The sequence below is a fragment of the Chamaea fasciata genome, unplaced genomic scaffold (assembly GCF_029207755.1).
Source record: "Chamaea fasciata isolate MVZ Bird 193981 ecotype frontalis unplaced genomic scaffold, bChaFas1.0.hap1 SCAF_1, whole genome shotgun sequence".
NCBI lineage: Eukaryota > Metazoa > Chordata > Aves > Passeriformes > Sylviidae > Chamaea > Chamaea fasciata.
The window spans coordinates 92,116,939-92,142,983 of record NW_027094086.1 but is presented as its reverse complement, the minus strand read 5'-3'; the positions used below and the strand labels follow the sequence as shown (position 1 = coordinate 92,142,983).

At 36.9% G+C, this 26,045-nt stretch overlaps 1 protein-coding gene across 3 annotated transcripts in view; it reads right to left on the bottom strand.

Annotated features, from left to right (window-relative positions):
- Positions 1–26,045, bottom strand: part of CDKAL1 (CDK5 regulatory subunit associated protein 1 like 1) — a 383,001-nt gene that overhangs the window by 90,334 nt on the left and 266,622 nt on the right. For all 3 annotated transcript variants that reach the window (XM_066189290.1, XM_066189285.1, XM_066189298.1), the window contains one exon: positions 15,567–15,747. In XM_066189290.1, the coding sequence (XP_066045387.1) occupies positions 15,567–15,747 (181 nt within the window). The remainder of the gene's footprint in view (positions 1–15,566; positions 15,748–26,045) is intronic.

Here is a 26,045-nt window from a genome sequence, read left to right as displayed (position 1 = left end):
TTGTTTCTGTGAAAGTAGTTTCCCAGCTAAGCTGGAGAAGTCTGTCTATGTTTCCAGCATGCTGGGAACTAAACAGACAGCTGCATGACTGCAGCATTTATTTTAACTTCTTGAAACTATAGGGCAATGTAGTAATTTTTGATCATGCAACATGAACTATGCATTTTCTTTCTTTACATAGCTTTTATTTTCACTGAAACATTAAGCAACTTACAATGACTTCTTTTCTGGTAGTACAGCTTTAGACAGTCAAAGTACTTAAAATGCTATAAAAATATTTGGAGAAATGTGATATAAATTAAAAAGAGTTATGAAAATGATTACTAAAAAGATTGCTTGAAAAAACCTAATTTAATGTAGCATCATGCAAGAAGAAGACAAAAGGACTTGAGTTTGGATTATGGAAGCCCCACTAATCTTTCTAGGAAGAAAACCCTTCAAAATCCAGAAAAAGTCCAAGTCTTGCTCATTGTTACTGATGACTATTTCTCTTGTATCCATTTTGACTGCAATTACTTTAATAACACTCAATAAAATCATATGACAGAAAACCACCCATCTTTCACCCTCACACTCTCCCGTAAATGCTGGTTACCCACTCAACTAGACGAAGAGCTAAGATGGCTACCCTTACACAACACACTGACACAATCTTCAACTATTTGTTATTACAGAAAATTATGGGTTCTTTTCCTACCTTTCCACAAAAGTTTTATTTTTTGTACAAAACCAAAACCCTCCCGACTGAGGAAATGCTGGAAATTCCTAACAGAGAAAAACTCGAAATGAAACTTCTCAAGATGCAGATGAAGAAATGCCCCAAACTCCCAGGATGCCTCATATGCTTAGCTGAGCTACATCTAAACAGCATTTGACTGTTTTGTACAAAATCTGAATATACAAGAGACAAAAATGTCATAAGCATAGAGTTAAGGTTGCTCAGTGATAATTTCTGTCTTTCTACAACAGAAAATGCAGTTCAACTCGGATCTCTAAAAATCAGAAATATGTATTATTTCAAAACACAGACACAGGACAAGGAATTCATGCTGCTCCAATCCTTTCAACTCCTACAGCTGGCAGGAGTCACATGGTATGAACAATAAGTTTTTGAAATAAAGGAGCAGCATGGTTCACAGCTCACCTCTATGCAGTACAGAGCAGAAAGTAAAGCAGGCCTCTCTGCATCTGGATGTTACAGTGGAAAATAAGGAGTCCAAAAGCTCCTTCTCCTTTATCACCTCCAGTGGACTATTTCAGTTCTGAAACTATCTATTTACACACATCGACTCAGAATTTCTTCCCTTAACACAGCTTCATACCCCTATTTATGTTCTACCCCTATCTATGTCCCCTCAGCTTAGTCTGACATCCCTTTCAAGCACCCTTTGACTGATACAAAAACTTGTCTTTCCCCACTTTTTCTCTTCAGTGCTCTGATTCTCCAGTCCTTTGTTTTGTACCAATAATGCTGCCAAAATCACATCGTAAAAAGCCACTCAAAAACCGTCTCTGAACTTAGGCAAATGTACTATCTTATCATATTGTTCCATGTGCAGCAGCACTACTGCTTTCAAACATGCTCACAGACCTACAGAGGATATATTCTAATTCTTTCTGAAAAAAAAAAAATCTATTTTCTATCCAAATTAGCATGAAAAGGCCTTCCAGGAGTCTGATAGCAACATAAGACTCAACTTATTCCTGTACTTCCCTCAGGCTTGCCATACAGTGATAGATAGTTCTTAGTTTGCACCACTTAAATAAACAGGTTCAGGGAGATGAGACAGATAGAGACAGAAATTCAGATTCTATATTGATGTAAGCCACTAAAAAAATATATCCATATGACTGTAAAAATATTTTTTCAGTTTTCCGTTTTGAAAAGTTGTAAAAATACCACATTATATAGAAGATAAAAAGAAGATACTTTTTATATCTTTAGCAGGAAAAGTATGTGAACATCTGATGAAGAATGAATTAAAATGCTGCTGCAGGACTGAGTTAAATACTGTAAAACCATATATGCTTGTGCACATAAGTATACCAGGATGGAAGGTTTTCCTTTAAATAAATCAATACTTTTTCTAGGTGAGCTATTTCAAGCTTGTTACTGAAATACACCTAAGTAATTAACTTCTTCTGAAAAGACAGGTAGTGTCCAAGATATTTATAAAAATAAGAACCAGAAACCAACATTAATGACATTTCTTAGGACAGAACACACAGGCAATGTTAGTAGAGAGGAAACAAGACATTACCACAATTTCATTATTTCCCCCCATCCTGCAAGCGGGTATGTAATGCAACTAACAAACACTTTGCTCTATTTATTTCCTTTCTCTCTCTCTCATTTTGCTGGGCCTCAGATTTTTGATTACTGGGATTTATTAAAAGGATACTAGGCATCCAATATGCATATTATATGTTTAAGGTATAGTAACAATAAAGGTTCCTTTGACAACACTCTGTAACTATACACCAATAAAGCTGAGTGAGTGACATTGGTGTTTTTATTTTTTCTCGTGCATTGATTTTTAGCAATAATAAAACTTTTTCTAATGCTTTTCGTGGACTGTACTATCGATTATTATTCTAGTTTTCATCATGAAATACCAGTTAAAGAAGAACAGAATGTAAAAAAATCAACCAACCAACAAAAAAACAACAAACCCTGTTCCTACTGAAGGAATCTAAAACTGTTTAAAGTATTTTTGGCACAAGTAAACCAGCACAGAATTTTATGCTGACTTGCTGACTACCTCAGAATTATTTTTTTGCAAATAATGGTATAAAAATAGGATAAAAGTAGGGATTATCCTAATAAAAATTTTTATAATCAGAATATATTTTAGAAAAATAATTTTACAAATGGAATGGTTATAACAAATGCTAACTATTGTAGGCTCACACATGTATATTGCACTTATCTTGTGATCCTCTTTTCATATTCAGGTGATAATTACCTGTCTTTCAGATGATTTTAATGTAGCCCAAAACTTATTTGTTTTCTTTTCAAGCATGGTGTCATAGGTCTACAGTGTTTATTGTGAAGGAGAACTACAATATCACTGAGGTATTTATATTATAGATTACTTAGAAGCTACTTAAATGGAATATTCTCAGATTTTCATCTAGGAATAAAAGGGACAAAATTACTCCCAATATGAAGGTATTACTGCTTTCCTTTAGACTCAACTTACCGTTTTATAAAGCCTATTTTCACCTTCAAAGTTCTTAATAATTCCAGCCTAATACTGTGACAGATCTGCAGATTCCAGCAGTTTCACTGAAAGTCTCAGCATAAATATATTGCCAGCAAAGTTCTCTTGCCTTTTTTTTTTGTTCCTATAATTTAAAATCATTCCAATATATAGGGCTGCCTTCAGTAACAACATCATGTACCTGTTTCTGTTCAAATACTCTTCCTCCATGAGTACCAACAATAATAACATGTGTCAAGGCAATCAGATTAATGTCTTTATTTCAGTTCTGTTCCCTCACTTACCAATCATCTCCCCCCTTTCTCTTTTACATACAGCTGATCAAAGTTTTTAAAAATATATTTTGCCACAGGAACCTTATTTAATTTAGAGTTCATAAAGCATCCCACCCCCATCCTTGAGCATGTTAACAACCAATAGCAATATTGAGTCTTTCTTTCAAACAAGTCTGGAAAACCACATTACCTTCTTCTGCAGGTAGTATCGAATGAATTACCCTAATCTGAAGTTCTATTAAACTTAGAGTGACAAGGAAAAGTTTAACTACAATTTTGATACACTTTGGGAGAAAAATGAAGCAGCTTTGCAAGTACTTTCACAGTTTTCCTCTGTGAAATATACAGAGTATAACTGAAAGCACAGAGGCTCCACAGCAACAGACACTTGCAAAACCATGAGATTGGATCTTTCTTTTCTGAAACAGTACTTTCTAACATGTTTTGTGTAATGGCATTCCCTGACTTCAGTAGCATCCATTTTCTGATCAGTAAAAAGTTGTGTCTTTCTTTTCCCTCATGTTACATCTGTGATCTTAAAACTACAAAGACCTTGGATAGTTCCAAACTCAGAACTCTTATAAATTAAAATTAAGCAGGTAGCACCCCACCCAAAGACACCCACTGGACTAACTTTTATCTCCACAGAAAAACATAGCAAAACACCAGAGAGGGAGATAGCAACTACTCCAGCCAAGGTACATTTAAACTACTTGCTTGGAGATTCAATCCATAAAGTCTTAAATCTGTGTACCTGTAACTACAACAGCGATATGAACCAAGCCACTGGAACCATCATGTTATCAAAGCTTGCAGATTGCTTTTTGGTCTGCACAACAGCTTTTAAAAAAGTGATCAGAAACCACTGAACCATTCTCTTTGACCTGAGTTATTCAATGCATCACCATCTTAGAAATGATCCTGAAAAAAAAAACATTGTGCCCCAGCCAGATTTCTTGATAAAATCATACCTGTTGCTCATTTTGCACTTGCATCCATGCCCTGTAAGGTCCAACAGAACAGAAATGACAATACAGGCCTGAAGTTCTCTGCTACCTATCACTAACTCACCTCTACTGACATTATTCCTGTCTTTCTGATCCCATCCAAAATGAAGCATACAAAATAATTTCGGGAGTACTTTTGACCTAATCTACCTGAATTACTGTGTTAAAATGGACTCACTGTTCTACTTCAACTACTGACCCACACATATATTTAAGAAAAAACTTTCTCATAATTTTTGATCCATACATGGAAAATATAATCTAGTGTATAGTGTGTTATTCAGTTCACCTTAATGTTACAGGATAGTGGACTTCTTTTTCAGCTCCAGTTAACAATAGAACTATAGATTCATAGTTCATATTTTGTATATTTTTTTACACACAATGATTCTTTTAAAAATATAAGAGCATGATTCTTTGACTCCATGCAACATGTTTATTGTCTAAAAGAGCAAAATATATAAAACTTCACACAGCTTTACTGATCATTAATACTAGAAAATGACTGCAAACATTAAAGGAATACTGTCTTCAGGATTATAGCAACACAAATTATTATGGTTTAGTCTATTTTACATTTTATGTAGAGATTCTGATTTATGGAAAATTACAGACATTATCAAAAAACAGAATAGGATCTACACAAGAATATCTGTCAACCTATCTGAAAATAATTTGTTGAAGGATACATTTTCAATTAAATCGTGTGCATTGCAATTTCCTCCTTACCTCTCATATATTAGCTATATAATGCAGACACTTCAAACTAATATTTTACAAATATTGCTGAATTTTATTCTTTCTGGTAAATTGGAGAAATTTTAAGTTATCTTATGATTGATTAATGCTTGTTATTCCTGTCACTTTTTATTAGAGAGACAGGCAATCACCAATCATACGAAATTTAATAAGGGCAAAGTGCTGGATTCTGCACCTGGGATGGGGCAAACCTGGATCTATTGACAGACTAGGGAATGAGAAGCTGGAAAGCAGCACCACAGAAAGGAACCTTGGGTCCTGGTCAATGTCAAGGTGAATCTGAGCCAGCAGTGCCCTGGCAGCCAGGAGGGCCACCCGTGTCCTGGGGGACATCAGGCACAGCATGGCCAGTGGGGACAGGGGATTGTCCTGCTCTGCTCTGCAATGAGGCAGCCTCACCTCAAGTGCTGGGGCAGCTTTAGGTGACACCACTAAAAATAGGAATTAAACTGCTAGAGGGTGTCTAAAGGAAGGCCATGATGATGGTGAAGGGCCTTGAGGGGAAACCATGTGAGGAGCAGCTGAGGTCACTTGGGCTGTTCAGCTTGGAGGAGACTGAGGGGAGACCTCACTGCAGTTACAGCTTCCTCGTGAAGGAAGAGGAAGAGCAGGCACTGATATCCTCTCCATGATGACCAGTGACAGGACTTGAGGAAATGACACTGAGTCAGGGTAGGTTTAGGTTAGATATCAGGAAAAAGTTCTTTACTAAGAGGGTGATTGGGCACTGGAAAGAGCTCCCCAGGGAAGTGGTCACAGCACCAAGTTTGACAAAGTTCAAGATGCATTTGGACAATGCTTTCAGGCACTAGGTGTGATTCTTGCAATATCCTGCACAGGGCTGGAAGTTGGACTCAATAACCTTCCAAATCAGGATATTCTACAATTCTATGGTTCTATAAACGATGTAAAATTTATTCTGGAGACTTTTACAAAGCAATTCTTAATTTCAGAAAAAGCCTTCAGCACTTGTTCATTTTGAGAGTTCATAAATTTGGTATAGTTTGTAAAATGTTCTGTATCGCTTCTGAGAGATTTTTACATCTGAAATTCATGTAGAAATTTCACAGTCTGTATGAGGTGGGTATTTCCTAAGGATGCCACTATAACTGATTAGGAAGACTGTTTAGGTCAAAAACAATTTGTAGAACAAAATATCTAGCTAAATCTTGGCCTGGGGTATCAGCCATATTTCAAATCAGATTGACACTAAATCAGAAATAAAGTGATTGGTCACAAGGGATAGACTGTTTTTGAATATGCATAGTTATTGCAGCCAGCCACACAATAATATAAACCAGAATGAACTGCAAACTACATCTTAGTAATGAAATGTAATTTTAAAATATCTATGTATCTGTATGTAGAGGTATGTTAAGTCCAGATCATACATAAGCCCAGGACAGAGCTGTCTGCAGGGTACTCTTTTCCTTTTTATGAGCTGGTGAGGTATCTGTGTGCTGTACTACACACCAGCAGCCTTGAAAGCACCAAGTTTTCCAGCCTTCCAAGAAGAACAGAAAGAGAAGTGCTGGAGAGAGTACAATGAAGTACAAACTGTGAGGAGCAGTGCTCAAGTGCTGCTGTGTGAGAGAGACCACAGGTGTACCTACAACACACAAATACACTAGACACACAAAAAATACTCTCACTGTTTTTTCTTCACCTATTATCCAGGCCTCCACTCTACTTTCAGGTTTTCAGGAATTCCAGGTTCCAAGATTTTTAGCCCAATGACTAAGGGTGCAGGTGCAGCAATGAAAATACTGGAAGGAAGATATGAGTTCCAAAGCACTCACTGACCAGATTGACTGTGATGGCTTTGAGGGAGTGTACTTGGATCATCAAAGACAGATGAAGTTCAAGAAAGGGTCACCAAGAACCCACCTCAGGATATTTCAGTGTCCTTTCATTCTAAAGCATTTTGTATGAGCCATCATAAATGCTACATTATTTGAAAATGATGGACAAGCTTGGTTGCTTCCATGATACAAATTAATTTGCTGTCTGTGTTAAGTCACAAACTATTATACCTAAATCACATTCTTTTTTGAAGAAGTCCAGAATTTTAAAAATTTTCTGTTCTGATACCTATTTGCAGGATGAGGGAATAAGTTATTATCAACTACTACAGCTTCTAGAACTAGACAGTTCTGAGCAGTCTGGCTTATAAAGTGAATTAAAAGTCCGAATTAAAAAATGTAACTTTTTTCAGTTTTACATAAGTTACGTAAAGGTAATCCAAGCAAAAATTACAAAAAGGCACAATTAAAACTTCTATTGTTCTTCCACTTCATTATGAGCCAATGAACAGGGCAGAAGAAAAAAGAGTAGATTGAAGATAAAACTGTTTTCTCTCTTAAAATCAAAGGCTATTCTACCTTATATCTGAGAGTATCTTCCTTTCCTTCTATTCAGCACAGGAGTATGTGGTGTTCAAAATTTCTGATGCTATTTCAGCTTCCTTGCAACTAAAAATCACACAAATCTATCAGGGTTTTCAGACAGACTCACAGGGGAAGGAGGATGGGTAATGAATGCTCATGGCCACTACAAATCTTGGAGGACTATACTTTCCAAAACTACTTTTTTATACAACATATGTTCTGCACATGGCTGCAAGCATCAGTCCACAAAGTTACATGATGTTAACAGCAGTTTCATAATTCTTGCAAATTCTGTAACTATTTCTGGCCTGACAATGAAGTTTAGGAAGAACTCCACCTCTTCCTCCATATGCATATTCTCCATATTTTAATTCTTTTTCTTAATAATATGGCCTAGATTGAACCCATAATTGTACTTTACTTTAAGATGCTCTGATTTTCAACTTGGATTTGTATGGTTTATGAGGAAGCTGCTGGTAATTTTCATTCCAATCATTTTCTGCTGTAAGAAAAACACCAAAATTAAAAAAAATAGAACACCAACTAAGCTGGTTTCATAAGTGTATTTCCAACCCAGCTTTGAATTTTTACTTGTTTTCTCAAGCAACACAGTCATGCTCCTTGAAAGCACAAGACTTCTATTCTACACCAGTGTAAGATTTAAGAGCCACAGCTCCAGGCTAGAGTAAAAATACTTTTGTCCTTTCTCAGGGGTCTGACTCTGCACTGTCCAGCTGTTACCGTGCAACTTAACTCATTCCCCAGATTCAGCTCTGAACTGAATTTTCAGCAGCTCCATAGGCAGATCATTTATAGCTCTTAAAAAGGGTTTGACCTATTTCGAAACCTACCAGCTGAACTGTCTCCCACAACAACAAAAACAGATTTTCAACTCAGCACCTGGTCAAATAACTTAAAGTGGTTTGAGCTTTAGCTGATTCTAGCTCTAAAATAAAAAGCTCTTTAAACATTTGAAAAATTCTGTTTAGTAGTTTTGTCTAACCACAAAACCCCTATTCACAGGTAATTATGTTCCTTTGTATTCATGGCAAAACCCCACAGTTCTGGTTACATGTTGAATGGTGAGCACTGGGGTAGACTTAAAGATACAGCATAAAAGTAGTCAAATGTTTTGGCCATCTTTAAAACAGAGGAAAGGAGGAGACAGGTTTTCATAGGTCAACCAGTTTATATGGTTCCTGAAAAAAAACCATGGAGGAAATAATGCAAACTATTTCTAAGTGTATCGAAGGTAACAAAAGGAACCGACACTGATACGGCACTAACCAACAAACACACCAATCAAAATAAAACTCATCAAAAAATAACTGGGTTTGTAGGGAAGAGATTTCATAGCCATCTATGGTTTGTAGGGCTTTCTGCAGTACCTCACATGTTGTTCTCATAAAAATCATAAGGGAATATGATGTAAATAAAACTACTCAAAAGCAACTTGATGGAAAGTGTTAATTTGGAATACTACAACAGTTCAGTGAAAGATACAAAGAATTATATATTGTTTTTTTCTTCGTGATCTACATTCCTCTCCAGGCTGCACATTTTAACTCCCTGGTCCCAAAGTTGGCATGAAAATCTTCACTCAGGTCTTTATTCTAGCAGAATTAGCAAACAGCAAATAAAAGTATATTGCTGGAAAACAAACTAGTACAGAGGTTCAGCAGTCAAACTCAGACATTAATCAGTCTTGGCTTCTCTTACACACTTCTCTTACACTAAGAACACTCTGCATATTATACCATGTATTATTGCATGTGCTGGGGAGGGGAGATGCATGTCAGGGGCCAAAAACCTTTGATACACCAAAAGCAGTTATCACAGCTGCATCCAATTCCTGGGGCATGTAATGCCATTTAGTCACAGCACTTAACAGGGGAGCTCACAGTCAGTGATGATGGACTGGAGTAACAGTACTGCTGAATAAGTGACATTGTTTCTTTTTCTACTTACTTTTCTTTCTTTTTCTCCCACCTTATGATCTCCACAGCATTCCTCTTTAATTTTAGAAGAATATCCCTACATAATCCCATTGCATGATCTTTGGATTGGCCACCATTAATATGACACAAGAAGTGTTACTGATTCTGCTGTGTCTGTGAGGATTAGAAACAAGATGGTACCTTCTTTTCTGGGCATTTAAGTCACATTAACTAATGAAGTCCACCCGAAGCTGCTCTCTCTCAACCTTCAAGTGCTTAACAGTGCCGTTAGTTCTGTCATGTATCACAGAGTACATGAAACCCTACCAAGTTATTTTTAAATCTATATCTGACAGCAGATGGGTTCTTTCCTTGCTTTAGCTCTGACCCTGGCCTCCCCAGGCACCTTGTGTCCCATCACTACCCACTAAAATCTGAAACATATGCTCAAAGGCAAGAGTGGTCCTCAACTGTCATCTTTCCTTACTGTCTGCTCAACAGGTAGCTTACCAGCCTTTTCTTCGATGGGACACCTACAAGGGCCACTTGTGCTCCTTTCCTTTAGAGCACTGAATATGGCTAAAGGTGTCTCTTGCACAAGCAATGCTATTTCATTTGCAGTCCAGCTACCTGAAATTAAAAAATGCTGAAACAGAGGACAGCTAATACTGCCTAATGCAGGAATGGTTATTTTTCAGTGAGGCTGGGACAATTTGGCAACATTTGGATAATCATGGGTTTTGAATACGTAAGAGCACGTGGGTTTTCACAGAAGATAGAGCTGTTTGTGTCCAGAGATTCAAAACTACAAAACCTATATCCATCCATCCATCCAGCAAAGGAGGACTTAAACATCACACTGTATCTACTGGCACTCAAGAATGCCTGTTTCTAGTGCCTTGCAGAATTCTAATCAAGGAGAGATATGGTGGATCTGCAGTCACTCAGTTATGAAAGGGTGTCTTGATACTTCTTGGAGACCTCCTAGAGGGATGTAAAAGTAAAGCAGTCTAAGAAAAATAAGTAGTCATTATAGAGTAAAGGCCACAAAATTTCTGCTCCCACAGGGTTGATCAAATACAACTTGTCTGACAGACAGCACTGAGGTGTACACTGTATTATGCTATCCTTATGGAAAAAATCTTTTAGTGCATTATGTACTGCTCCTGTAATTGGGAAATATGGGAACAGATCTAAGTGACTGTTTGATTTAATGGAGTGGGATACAAGGTCTGATCACTGATATTTATTTCTGCTAATAATGGTGAGTGTACTCACAGTGTGTTAATTTTCTAACTCTTCAGGGTGACCGAGCAGCTGCAGCAGCTGCCTCTGGCCAGCTCTGTATACTCAGCATGATGCCACACAGTATGGAATATCCCTTTGTCCAGCTTGGGGCAACTGCCCCAGCTGTGCAGCCTCCCGGCTTCTTGTGCCCCTCCAGCCTTCTTGCTGGCAGGGCATGAGGAGCTGAGAAGTCCTTGACTCGCTATAAACACTACTTAACAACAACTAGAAATATTGTGTAGTGGTATCAACATGATTCTCAAATTAAATCCAAAGCACAGCACCATAACAGCTACTAGGAAGAAAATTAACCCTATTCCAGCCAAAACCAGAACAGTTACGAAGTTTGTAAATTGGTTATTCACCTCAGTGTAGTAAGCATAGTGTTTAATTCAACCAATACAGAGAGGAAAAATTAATGAGACATTTCAGAAGAATTAAAGGAAACATTCAATAGTTGACTGACAAAAATTTCTAGCTCGAAGCAATGTAATTATCTGGTGATATAAAGAAAGAGAGAAGGAAAGAGAAAGTGAATATATAAATGAAACCAAATTTCTTACAGTATTGAAAATATATACAGAAAAATTAGAATCCACACCGCAGTTGATAGCAGTGTAATGGTGAAGCTGCAGTCACAATACTGCTCTCAAAACAGCTGCCATCTCCTATTCTCAATAGAGATGAACCTAATTGTACTTTGCTATGATCCTTATTTTCAAAATGGCTATTTCCTCATGTAATTTCCAAGTGACAGAAGTCAAGTTGATCCTGAGATGATAATCTCCCCTAATATTTCAGAAATTGTGATGGACCAAATCATGAGGACAGTGAAAAGAATCTTGCAAATCCCCACATGAGTAACAGCTGCCTTGAAAAAATAAAGACCAGAGAAATTATAAAAAACTTAAGGTATTAAATGCTCTTGATTTTAGAGAAAAAAAATCAAGTTTCACACGTAGAGTTACTCTGATCCTTTGCAAAACAGCTAAATATGAGTTCCCTACCAGGCACATCTGATTCATGTTCTCTTACACTGCTTATTATTAGTTTAAATAAAATCTACAATTTGAGTTAGGCAGTTACCAGCACTGTCCCTTTTACAAGCAAACACAGTAAGGAAATGGAGAAATTCAGATACATAATAGCAATAACAATACACAAAGTAGTATTTCATTATTAACACACTCCAGAGTGAGAATTTTCTACTCACTGGACATAAGGAGCATCCAGACTCATCTCTGAAACAGTGCATTTACCAGAAGGTGGATAAAATGGGGGCAAAGGAAAAAAAAAAATAGGTAGCATTTAAATTTTGGACAACATCTTGGCTCATTTTCCATGCACATGACTCAGCATTACTGTAATTGCTTATTTTTAAAAAAAATCATGCCTAGGTTTGTTTTAACTTTTCTCTAAACTGGAGAGAGTATTTATGGAAAGCATAATCTAATTGATGGTTATGAAATGATGAGACCATTCAGACAGATGTCTGATTCTCCATGGACATTTTTTCTCCAGGAGAAATAAGAAAGGCCTGCAGCCTTAGCTGTCTTTTCTAAATTTATGGTGGCAGAACTGTCCATCTGGATTAGTGTCATCTGCCCTTTTAGCAAAATATTGGTGCCTGTAAGGCTTTCAGTGATAAATTATCTATGTGAAGGGATGATTCCATGTTGACCTACTGATTGTTTTTCTATTAAGATTATCTCAAATGAGGAATTTTTCCCAAAAGGCAATTATATTTTAGATCACCATCAAGAGACCCACTAAATATATAAAAGTACTAAGTATTACTACGCTTCATACTCTACAGATTGTCTCTAGAAGTGGTACAGTCTTCCAAAAAAAGCTAATCTAAAAGGAACTGACATGACAAGTATGTTATTACTGCAGCTGTGATACTTGGGCAGAATCACCAAAGCCATCTTGAATCAGAGTTGCTGAAGAGGAGCTCACTAAAGTGGAGCAGTTTGCAACTAGCAATGGATTTGCCCATTGTAGAAGTATTTAAAAACTGAAATAACATAGCAAATACATTCAGTCTTCACAAAAAATTAACAAAGAAGAAAAGAAGAATAACAGTTGTCAGATAACTTGCCCACTGATTCAGCATCTGTTTTTAAAGAGTACAGACAAAATTCTTTTCCCATAAAGAAATGCTACCAACAGATCTACTGCAGAGGATGCTTTTATGAACATCCTGTGGAAACATCAAGCTCACAAGTTCAGACTGGTGATCCAAGGCACGCTGAGACACTTGCCCAGACCAGCTGTATGGCAGAGCATGTGCTATTTCTTACCCAATGCAAATGCAATAAAATGAATTAATTAATGTGGATAATATTTCATTAAAGGACGAAAGGTTCAGAGTGCATAATGTGGATGTTTGTGTGCTACTTCCTTTTCCTAGCATGAAAGCAAGGAATGATAAATTAAATGCCTGTCCATTTCTGGTAAAGCAGGAAAGACCATGAGCTGCTGTCTAGAAGTAATATGAATACAAAACATGGGAGATTAGCACAAGCTCTTCCTGCTTTGTTTGACTAGTTTCTCTCCATTTCTACTAAGAGATAAAAGAACAAAGGATCTCATAACACAGGATTTTTGAAGGACTACAGGGAAAAAAAAGAAAAAAGAAACAAAATCTATTAATTACAGATTTTCATCAGCCCTGGATTAGAGGCTCCATCTTCTTTGAAGGTTCTAATTCACTGAAAGCAATAAGTACTAGTGCTACAAATAAGGAGAAAGAATGTAAAACTGGGTTAAATTGACAATTACCATTTTTCAAGTAATACTTCTAACTACAGAACAGCAAATGTTCTTTTAATAATTTATCTCTTCGCAGATTGTCTTCCCATGAGCACCCAGTTAAACAGAAGTGGGTAAATTAACTTAAGCTCTCTGCACCTCGTGTGAAAATACCATGCTTAAGAACTTGTGCTTAGGAATACAAACCTGAAACACAAATCAATGTTTTGAATTTTAAACTCCCACCTTCCAAAAATTATATTTCTGAACCTTTTTTTTCATTTATCGAAGTATCTAAAAAGCATTCAAAACTACGACAAATAATGCAACCATGTGAGTTGGTTACACTAAGGGGACTACTTCAATAGCAGGTATTTATTTATATTTGAAAACTTACAATTTCCCGTTACGAGACAGTCTATAATACATGACCAGTCATCGTTCAAGCTGCACTACACTAAACAATAAACTGAAGAAGCTAGATACAATCTCATTTTATGTCTCCAGTAGCTGACACATCCTATGGAATTCATGGTATATACCGAGAGTAAACAGAGATACTTCGTTTAGCATTCAGACATATAAGCAAAGGGATGTATCCATAAGTCCCATATATTGTTTTTACTTTGTGTTCGTGTACCAGGATACATAAATTGAAAGAAATAAGTTTTTATATAAATTGATTTACATTGCTGGCTGACTTTCATTCTCATATTGAAAGGAAACTTAAATGTTATTTATGCCCATAAAAATGATACAATAATGAGCTGAATTACTACAGCCATCAATCTTGTATACTTTCCTGGTTTGAGATTCAGATTACAAAATATAACAAATTCAATTTTTTGAAATAAATCAAACTATGCCTTCTGATATGATTGCTATTATTATTATTGCTTATAAATAGCTATTTATATCAAGCAAAACACAGTCAATAGGCATGTATCTTCTATATAAAAACAGGCTGGAATTTAAGATGAGAATGTTGGAAGTTAGAAAGTGGGGAGGGAGGGAGGGAGGGAGGGAGGGAGGGAGGGAGGGAGGGAGGGAGGGAGGGAGGGAGGGAGGGAGGGAGGGAGGAAGGAAGGAAGGAAGGAAGGAAGGAAGGAAGGAAGGAAGGAAGGAAGGAAGGAAGGAAGGAAGGAAGGAAGGAAGGAAGGAAGGAAGGAAGGAAGGAAGGAAGGAAGGAAGGAAGGAAGGAAGGAAGGAAGGAAGGAAGGAAGGAAGGAAGGAAGGAAGGAAGGAAGGAAGGAAGGAAGGAAGGAAGGAAGGAAGGAAGGAAGGAAGGAAGGAAGGAAGGAAGGAAGGAAGGAAGGAAGGAAGGAAGGAAGGAAGGAAGGAAGGAAGGAAGGAAGGAAGGAAGGAAGGAAGGAAGGAAGGAAGGAAGGAAGGAAGGAAGGAAGGAAGGAAGGAAGGAAGGAAGGAAGGAAGGAAGGAAGGAAATAAAAATGAAAGATTAGATGCCATTTTATTAATGGCCCTTAACGTGCAGGCTGAAGGAAGTAAATGAGCAGTACATATGGAGAGTGTCAAGAAGAAATGGCCTTTAAATTTAATATTTGACAAATAAATCAGAGACTGTCACTGTTATTAATACTTTGCATAATTATTCACAATAATCTTGAGAATGCTGGAGTCACACAAGTCTTAAAATGGAAAAAAATTATGGTGTGTAATCAATCAGCTGCTACTGTTGGTAGTCATTCACCACAAACTTGATATAAAGCAGACAAGATCTTCAGTATAACCACTGTATTACCCCTCTTCACGATCTGAACAGTCATTTATATATGAAAACACATTCAGTCATCTAGCTAGCATCATTTTCCTTACTGGACTGAAAAATCCTTCATTTGAATATGGCACAGTTCTGCAGAAAATGAACATTTTCCTGTACATGCTTAACGTACTAAAGGCATCTGAAAATGGATCTTACCACTGCAGCTGGAACTTGAGGCATTTTTGCAGCTGGGGTCCCTGGACGTGGGTAGAATTGATTAATAAACAAGCTGGGAAACCTGTACAGTTCTACAAGTTTCATAGTTTCTTGAAAATCTTCATCTGTCTCCCCTGGAAAACCACAAATGATGTCTGTAGCAATTGTTATTCCGGGCACTCTGTAAAGGAAGTAGAAAGAAACACTTAACTGAGGACACAGAGAAGTCTTGCTCCCTTGAAAGCCAGTGTACATAGACATATAACCTTCAACTTTATCTACAGAAATTGAGACCTACAAGGATCTTGGGGGAAAAGATTTTCACACCACTGCTTGGTAATGAGAAAAGCATCTGGTGCTCAGTCGAGAGCACAGGTAATGCAAGATTTCCCAGCAAATACTGGATTAGGATTGTGACAGAAAAGTAAAAACATCTGGTTCAACTCTTCTTCAATCAAAATTAGAGGTAACCAGCAGACCTTGCTCTTTCTTGAATTCTGATTGCTTAATCCACAAAATGTAAACCTTTTGAGACTCAGTCCCTAGAAAATGTCAACTATCTAATATTTTATAATGCTGCTATCGAAGAAGAAAAGGGTATCTGAAAGAGGGGACTGGCATGCCGTTTCACTTAGCAAATTTGAACAAAATTGGCTTAGGAGCCAAAAATACATCTTTACTCACAAGTTAATTTTTAACTCAGCATTCTAAAACATAAACCTATGCCCTCCTTTAAAAAGAAAACAAAATACTTAAGTTCACAAATGCACAGGCGGGGAGTTCTTTTGTTATTTAAGCAAGGTCACCATTCCCTAACTGCTCCCCTTGGACTTAATATGCAGAACCCTTACACACATCAGGTTAAGACAGCACAGCTGACAGAGACAGCCCACAGACACAGAAGGATGCACAGAAGAAGATGAAGTTAGGGAGCTTCAGTGGAAATTGTGCCACTGTCACAGTGTTGGACATGGTGGGAACATGCCATGAACACTTTCCCCAGTAGATACTGGAGTAGCTGTCAAGGCTAGCACCCAGACTGAGCTTTGCATACGGTGGGAATAATGATAAGCATCCTCTGGAGAGGGGTAGAAACATGTAGTGCTCAGTGCTCCCTCCTGACAAAGATGAGACTGTTTCCACGACGCAGAGTTCACCCCACACTGCCAGTAACAATGATAAACTGGAGAAAATATTACTTATAGAGAAAAATAGGAACTCTAAACAAATGTTGGTGGTATCTAACTTGGAACTGGCCCTGTTTCAAGTCAGGGGAATAGGTGAGATGTCCTCCAGAGGTCCCTTCCAATCTAAATAATTCTACATCTCTTACGTAGGCAACAGGCAAGGGAACAGCTGAGAAAGATTGTTTTAGCGGTGAATGGCATAAAGGCAACTGTCATAAGCAAAGTTCACATTTGAGGTTAGGAAGGGGTCTCCAAGACTGTCTCTAACAGAAAGAAATAGATGGAAGGCTTCTTTTCCCCTCATCCAGTTAAGACAATGCAGAACTGTGAATGTCAATACATGTATCCAAATTACAATTATAAAGCATTCAAACAGCCAAAGAAAACTATAATTTCTTATTAGACACTAAATCATCACGGGGAAAAAAAATGATGCTGTGGTTATAGTGAGTGAAGAAACTTGATTTTGAATAACTGAAAGGAAAAACTTCCTGAAACAATGACTTCTACTGGAAAAGGAAAAGCAGAGAATACTGTTCTTATTAATTTGATTAGGTGCAATATTAGAGCATAGATTATATTCACCACAACAGGCTTCAGACAAATGGTAGTAAATATATTTTGTGATTCTCTTCTCCTAAATGCAATTTTTTTTCCCCCTTCAAGTATTGGCAATGAGCTTATATTAAAGTGAATGTCTTGCCCTCCTTTTAACATGTGTCTGGACACATAGGCAGCAGTAGCACAGGAATTTATCAGATGTAATTAGAATCTACTTCCGCCTTTTCCTTATGAAAATTCCCCACCAAAGAAACCAAATTCTATCAATTCCTTTTTGAATTCAGACTCCATCATCTGGCCTGAGGTTGAAAGATGGCATTTGAATGATAAATCAAAACCAGTATAAAGCTGAACATTTTCAAGGACTTGATCCCACAACCCTAAGTGGGAAACACAAGCTGGATATTGTGCAGAACAGCAGAAATCCCCAGAGCTGACGGCTCAGTGCCCTCAGTTACCACTGCTTTCTTAAGACTGACAAACATAAAGATATGAACTTCTGCTTGATATCAAGTAACAATAAAATTCCTTATCTTTAAGGATTGAGTGAAGAGAGCAGCGCCTTATCATGCAACATGATTTTGCTCACACCACAAGTATCCTGTGCCATAGTAAGCTCATGGAAGAAAGAGTACATTACTTTATAAACCAATGCCACCTAACATCAGCTGCCATTTCTCAGAACATGAACAGAACATTCATTACATTTGACAAAACCATTATAATGAAGTTATTTTATCCATTTTAATGACACTATTGGCAACAGTCAAAGCATTTATTACCAATGGTAGTAGTAATACCCTCCTTTATAAAGGCCTGGCTGTTTCTATAGCAACATGAATTATAAGGTCCAATCAAGCTAGATACAATAAAATATGCTCTTTTTCTCCATAACACCAGTTGTCATTCAGTTAAAAGGAAATTACATATTTTAAAAATTCATAAACTCTACAAATGTCTGAACTCCATTTGCTGATAAGGTGTTAATTATCTTAGTAATTAGATTTCTTCCTGGGTGGAATTATAACACATAAAGAAAAGTCTGGGTACAAAAAGAGAATAAGGACCATGGTGTATTCAGCAACAGCAATTAATTACAGTTCAATCCAGTGTAACTGCCTAAAATATGACATTGCACAGTGCATTTTTATATCACTACTGATTATATTGTTTAACAAGCAGTTTAAAAAGGAGAGAAAAGCATGAGATTTCACTCAAAATCCAAAATGACAAAAAAATCAAGCTCTTAAAGACTTTTCAAAGCAGTGATGAACAAAAATATGTACAATTAGTTCCACATGTGAAACATAATTTCTTAATGAAAAAAAGAGGGGGGGAAGATATAATTATGGAAAAATATAAAACACATACACACTTGAAAATTAAAGTGACCTTTTCTCTGACAGCCTGAAAGAAAGCAGCACAAAATTCTTTATTACTTAGATTCAGATGATGTTTAAGAATTGTTCCATCTATGAAACATGATCCAAAATCACATAAAAACAAGTTCTTGTGCATCAGCCAATATTATTATTTTTTTTACACCAAATGCTGCTTATCTTTTCTGAAGCAAACAAAGAAAAAGCTGCTGAACATCCCCTGTAACATTTACTACATGAACACATTTACAGTTAGTCTAACTCTTCAGTTTCCAGGAATGTTTTTTAGGGTGCAAGAGAGAAGCTCTACAACATGTTGACTCTCAGTTGGGATGTTTTACAACAAAACTGTGGAATTTCAGAAAAAGAAGAATCAGAGGAATAATTGATGCCATGTGTAAGATTAAACAGCCCTAATACTTAGGAGTATATCGAAAATTCTTTGAATATTCTCTCCCTCTACATACATCAATCCCTTCCATCTACTCAAGCAGACTGATGTTCTGCCATTCTGAACTAGACCAGCAATGCAAATCCCATCATCCTGGGCAATTCTGACCACCCAAAAAGAAGCAACTGCTTCATCTTAAAGTGAAGACACATCTGTTTTAGTGTGATGCTGTAAGGACCACCACACCCATGAACAAGTGCTGACAGCACAGGTGTCCAAATCTCACAGAAAGGAAGAGCAAGATCTATTTGAAAGAATACAGAAGAAAATCAACATCTTATCCTCTGCCTAAAGAGGAACCAAGTCAGCCTTTGGGGTCAGAGAAAAAAGTCAGATCCAAGGAACTGACTGATGCCTAGAAATCAAATCATGGACAAGTGACTTAGAAAAGAGATAGAAGGGATAAAAGCTGCCAAAATAAAACAGTAAAACCATCCCTTCAACCCCATCTTCACAGTGCAGTATTTCTAAGCAAAGCAGCAGCAAAACTGTGAAAATTTCTAGGATTCACTTGTTACATGGACCATTTAATGTAGTTTTAGCTACAGAAAACATTTCCTTTAGCAATAACCACTAAAAACCAAATCCATGCTCAGGGAAGAAATTATGTAAAGGAGCTAAAACTATCACCTTCAGCTACTCACATGAACACTTGAAATTCTTTTGCATGATCACATATTTTTTCCCACTTCCATTTCAGCAACTAACACTTAAATCCAGAAACTACTTAAAGCCAGCAACTTCCTCTTAAGCAAGACCAGCTACCTCCACCCCCTACAGTCTAACAAAATACTGGATTAGAATAAATAGCAATATGAATAAAACAAAAACACTATATTGCCTTACAGAAGGGTATGAGAACTCCCTGTGTAATCTCTAGTAATTAAAGTCAATAAAAAATGTGATGACATAGAAACTTCTTGATTCATAAATTAAAAATTTGCATTGGAAAAAATGTTACGGAAAAAAATGAATTTTTTCTGAAAATAAAACCAGTCAACTCCAAAATGTTATTTCGGCATCGTACATTGTTTTATATGCTTCTGCAGTATAAGTATATTATTTAATACTTCTGCAGTACAAGCCCATTCAGACAACATGAAATGGAATTAATGGATGAAATAATTTTAAGGTATCTGAGTTGATCTTTCAAGTGTATTTACAGAACCTAACAGGCATCTCAATGCGCCGTTTTGTGATGGAACTGAAGGATGTGTTTGCATCTTCCCCGTGACCACACACGGTCTTCCAGAAGCCCTTTTCACCCCCTCTTTCTCTTTTCTCCATGAGGCCTAGTCCTGTGGGATGTCTGACTTCAACCTTAATTGCTCACTGAGGAGTCACACCGGTTGGAGCTAGCACAAGAGAAACAGACTGCTCAGCTGGAAGCACTGCCTAGGAGCAACAGGAAACTTTACCCCACTTCTCTCTTGGCTATATGGAGACTAACCTGAGGATTAAGCCATGGAAAAATCCCCACACTTTGGGAAAGGAATTCAGCCTGTTTCTGTTCTGAAATCCTCCAGCACTTCTCTTCTCTCTTTCTCTCTGGACTATGAATGCAGAACAGGATAATATACTCCTAAGTTAAGTATCTGGAGATGGGAGACTAAACCTGAACATAATTTATGAAGGAGGAGGTTCTCCATCCTTTGCCATTAATGATTTACCCTAAATTACACAAAGGATGAACAGGCATCTCATAAATGGATATCCACTGAAAATGTTTTTCTTAGTAATCTTTTCCATATGTGTTTAAAATTGCATGAGTTCAGAACCTCTGAGTCAGAAAAACAAGCTCCTTTGAACCCTCATATCAATTGCTGAACTGATTTAAATATGGAGTAAAACTAGAAACTTGGCTACATGACAACAGGCATGTCATAAACACTTCTGTGTAAAGTCTCTTAAATGATAACATACTGAGCCTCATGGCCAGATATAAAATATACTTTGGTAAGACACCTTATTAAAATGCAGCTATATATATATATATATCAAGACCATTAATGTTTAAGAAAATTTATATAGGAATTATATATGATACAAGAAATTATCTTATTTCAAATATGTCAAAATGTTCTCTATTACTGTGTACCAACACAACTCCAGGTTGTCTGAAGGAAATCAGTTCTCCTTCACCTCAGTTTGGCCGAATGAAAGCAAAAAAGGTAACTATATTTATAGTGCATGTAAAAGTATTTAATGGCATCATTTATAAGTCAGCTCACTTACTTTTACTCAACTATTGAGACAATTAATACTAGCAGATGTTTAAGCAAATCATATTTTGTTTATATATGTAAAACCCATAATTTTAATACTTTTTTTAAAACTGATTTTCACAGCTTGGATCATATCTCTCTGAAATTGATGCCCAAGACACAATAAACCAGAAAAAAAAATGTAATGCTATATTGTTTATATGCTTGCTTTGATTAAAAAATAATAAAACAGACAAATGAAAGCCAGACAGGACTACAGAGAAACTCTCATTTTCAGAGTATTCTTGCAAATTTCCCTGAAGGAAGGTATATGCACCTGGGAGAATAGCTGGCAAGGCCATTAAATCCAACCAGCTAATTTGGAGGTGCTTCATAGTGAAACACTTCAAATTTCAAAGGTAGCAGAAACTGCCTAATAAGACAGCTACAGAGTCAGGGGATGTATCCTGCTTTTTGCATTCCACACCTTACAGAGCACTCGAGGCTGCTCCTGGTGGTGATTCCCACAGGGAACACATTACACCTGAGCTTTGTGAACGGCAGCAGTGTCCAACGGATTTGCAAGTGCAGCTAAATGTTAGGTTTGAATTTGGAGTCATCAGTGGTTTTGATGTAAGTCACCTTCAACAGGCTGTAGAAAACTATCTGTGAATAAGAAGCACAATCCAACAGCTCTCAGAGTTTAACTGAGAGTGCAAACAGGTATTTTTTAATGACTGTTCTTTTCCCAACCCACCTCCTACTCCCAGAAGAGCTCTTTCAGAAACTGGGCTGAATGACACCTGGAGGCAGCGAGCAGACCTGATTTCCAGAACTCAGCTTTGGAAGGTATAGGTGTGGAGGACCCTGTGCGAGTAGGGACTGCGCTATCCTTGTTACCAGGGAATAGTGACCTAGATAAAAAGTGTATCTCCTAATTAGCATGGCTCACTGCCTGAGGATCAGAGAGTACACATGGTTTTACTCTCTTCAAACAATTATCATGAATGTTGCCAGAGTCCCTACTAGATGCAGCCCAAATGGTTTAGGAGAAGCATTTATAATATTTCCCATTATCAATTTTCCTTAAAAAAAAGAAACCAAAAAAACCCTAAACCACACAGTTAAGGCTTGGACCAACTTTATTCAACTATAAGGTGTTCTACTCTCCCCATAAACAAGAAACATTTTATAGAACTTCATTACGGATTTATAACTTCAGATCATTATTGTTTTATGATTAAAAAATGAGCGACTTAAGACAAAAAGCTCAACATCCTTAAACTTCATTTCCATTCAATCTCTAATAAATACCATCTGCTGTGTACTTTAGGGATATAATACCCATCAAAAACGCAGCCGTATTATGAGAACCGGCACCAAGTTGATCTGAAACGCATATTTGAACAGATGTGTTTAAATTACATCTCTCCGTCTATCCACACACATAAATTCAGAATAAGCATGTGTTGATTTAAAATGCATAAAAAAGGGATTTGGAGATGCATCAAAAGTGAACAGCATCTCAATGGATCAAGACTCGCATTACTAAAGGTCATCCCTAAAAATAAAGTTTGAATTTATTAGGGGTTGCACCAGGGAACTGTTCTTGGGAACTGACTTAATGTTTGCTGCACTAAAGCAGCCATTGAAATTACACTAATTTTCTATGACCCTTCACTGTTTAACATTAGAGCTGACAGGCATGGTCAGAAATAATAGCATCTCAGCCATGAGTAGCAGAGAATATGATATACTTTTTCTCAGTCTGACACAATGCTCATCACCAATACTAAATGTCTTGGGCTCTGAGGAGCCATCCACGTCTGTTTCAGTGACAGTCATTTAGCTCTTCACTCTGACACAGAAATCAGGCATATAAAACAAAATTATTAGCATGCCTTTTTGGCATGATGAAACCAAATGAAAAAACTGCAAGCAAGGCTCCTTTAACAAATGCTAATTAAAAAAAAAAAAGAAAAAAAAACATTTCTGAACATGTCTCTTCATCCGTCTATAATCTACAGTCCTGCAATATTTCAGGGATCTTGAAGATAAGACACACTGGTCCAGAGGTCAATCTAGCCAGCAATCTACTCCTAGCAATAGGCATCAGAAGTAGCCTAGGGAAGCATTTCAGATGTTGTGCCACTCCCAGAATGCCTTCATCCTTCCAACTGGGTTTTGTTAGAAATATGTCTCTGTAACCAGTAGCTTCTGATGGATTTCTTATCCATTGACTTGTCAACAAGTCTCTCCTTAAATCTAAGCCCCTCCATATCAAAATCACTTCAAAGAAAAAAAAATTTCTGGTGAGCCTTCCATTTGCTAATTTTATTTGATACCCCCTAATTGTTATGCTGGGAGAGACCAGTAACAACTCTATTCATCTTCTCAGAACCTCTGTTCTAGTCCCTCCCAATTAGCATTTTTCCAGAGTGAAGAGCATTTAATTTCCTTTGTGTGAAGATCTGTGGTGCCTCTGATAATCTGTTAGTCTTTACAGTAACATTCCTCATTGTAACCTGTCCTTTTTGAGAGGGGCTTTGACAGCATGTAACAATACAGGCACAACAAGATAAAAATCTGTTAAAATAGTTCTAGAATTTAGATAAATGATCTGCTTTAAATATTTTTCTTTCAGATTTGGGTTACTTTGTTTTCTAGTAAGCAGACAGCAAAAAGAAATGGACCTTACACAAGGTGAGGGACAAGAGAGAAATAAGTTTTAGAAAATAAATAAGCCAGAAGGAAAACAAAAAGAAGACCAAGCACATTTCAAAGACAAGCCAAAGTCAGCAATGTGGTGGTGGTAAAGGAGAACAGAAGATGTTGTCAAAGGAGAAGTAGTACTATGACAAGTTGCAAGACTTTAACAGAGTATAAGATTTCTGTCTGAAGCAGAACCAAGAATTGATCAAGAATAAAAAATGAGGAAATAAAATTGTCAATGGGAGAGATGTTTTATTCCAAGGTGTTGGTTCAAGATCATTTATATTAATAACTTTTGCAGCACAGAGAGAGAGTAGAGAATAGCAAGACATACATGAAAACAAAGTTTTTGTAAAAAATGTGCACAGTATGAAAGAGTTCCCCCCCCCCAAACAGCTGACAGATTTAAAAGAGACACAATTCTTTCACATCGCAACCTATACACACAAATTGACTGGATCTTTTTCTGTCTTACAAATTTGTGAGAAATCATCACGTGAAGTTTTCCAGTTGCAAACATCAACATGGAAAGGATCAACACTGTGAAGGAAACAGCAGTAAACAACATAGGCATCATGTGCACTAAATTTAACATAACCTCCATTCCATTTTCAAAGTGCATAACGGACCACAACTTTTACCACACCAGCTGATCACCCAAAACACATCAGCTAATTTGCTACATCCTTATCAACACAGTACTTACAGAAGGTGCTGTTATAATTAAACCTGAGAGTCACAGTTTCAACAGAGCAGCAGGCAGGTCGTCGGGGGCAAGGCTTTAGCAGCCATAAGCAGTTTTCCTGAATGTTAGCCAGAGGCATTTAAATCACAGTTCGTGTACTCTAACTAAAAAATGCTGCAGTTTTACACCAGACAGTTTTTGATGTACATTCCTACACATTCTTAAATGTGAATTTTTCAGGGTCATTATCTCTCATGTATCAAGTATCTGTTAGGTCAAAACCTTTTACTGGCACCTCTCTAAAACTTTTTTTTTTCCCTTTAAAGTGCAATGTATGTACAGGAAAGAGGTTGCACAGGGAGCTACTACTCCTATCAGCAGCGCCAAGAGCAAATTTGAATAATAATAATAAATTTCTCAGAGTAAGTGTAGTATTTGGCTCAAAATTCCAATAACATCCTCCCTACTCCACAAAGACTGAAAGTTGCTATCGTGTAACTTTGAAGTTTTTCATTTTTATTTCAGGATCCACTGGCAAATGTGACTATACAATTTTAATGATTCAGACCAAAGCGTGACACAAGGATTGGGATGTACTCAAAACACACCACCTATATAGCTGCAGGATTATATTTTCAGAGGTAACGCTTCAGACTCACAAGCAATGCTATTTCCTTATTAAGCCAAAACCCATGAGCTTAACTTCAAAGAAATCCAGTGTGCTTTACTAATTAAAGTGTGATAAAGTTAATTATATTTCAATATAATCATACTTCAATCAGCATCATGCAATATAACTTGGATCACTGGGAAACAGAGAATTTACCTTGCAAGAATAAATTTAAAGAAATTATGAAGTAAATATTTCAAAGGGCATGTATAACGAATCATTCATTCATTCATGTAAAAATATAATTGAAACAATATTCAGAAAGAACTGGGCATGACTGTTAAGGTAATGGGCATCACAGGAGTGATAGTATACAACAAACACCATCTGTAGATCACTATCTCATCCCACTCATGACATGCTCTGATACCAATCTGAATTTAAAGAAATCACATCAGAAATCATATCCATCTTTATGAGCAAGACCAGCTCACTTGGCTAACTGGAAGGTAGCAGAACGGCTGTGACAAGCATCTGTTTTGTTCTCAGGTATACCCAAACAGCAGGGGAGTTCAGAATACAAGAGATTATACAGGATTGTTCTGTAAAAATAAATTATTTTATGTATCAGTTAATAAATTATAATTTAAAGAAAAAAAACTGTGGCTTCTCTTCCAAGTGGAGAAATGG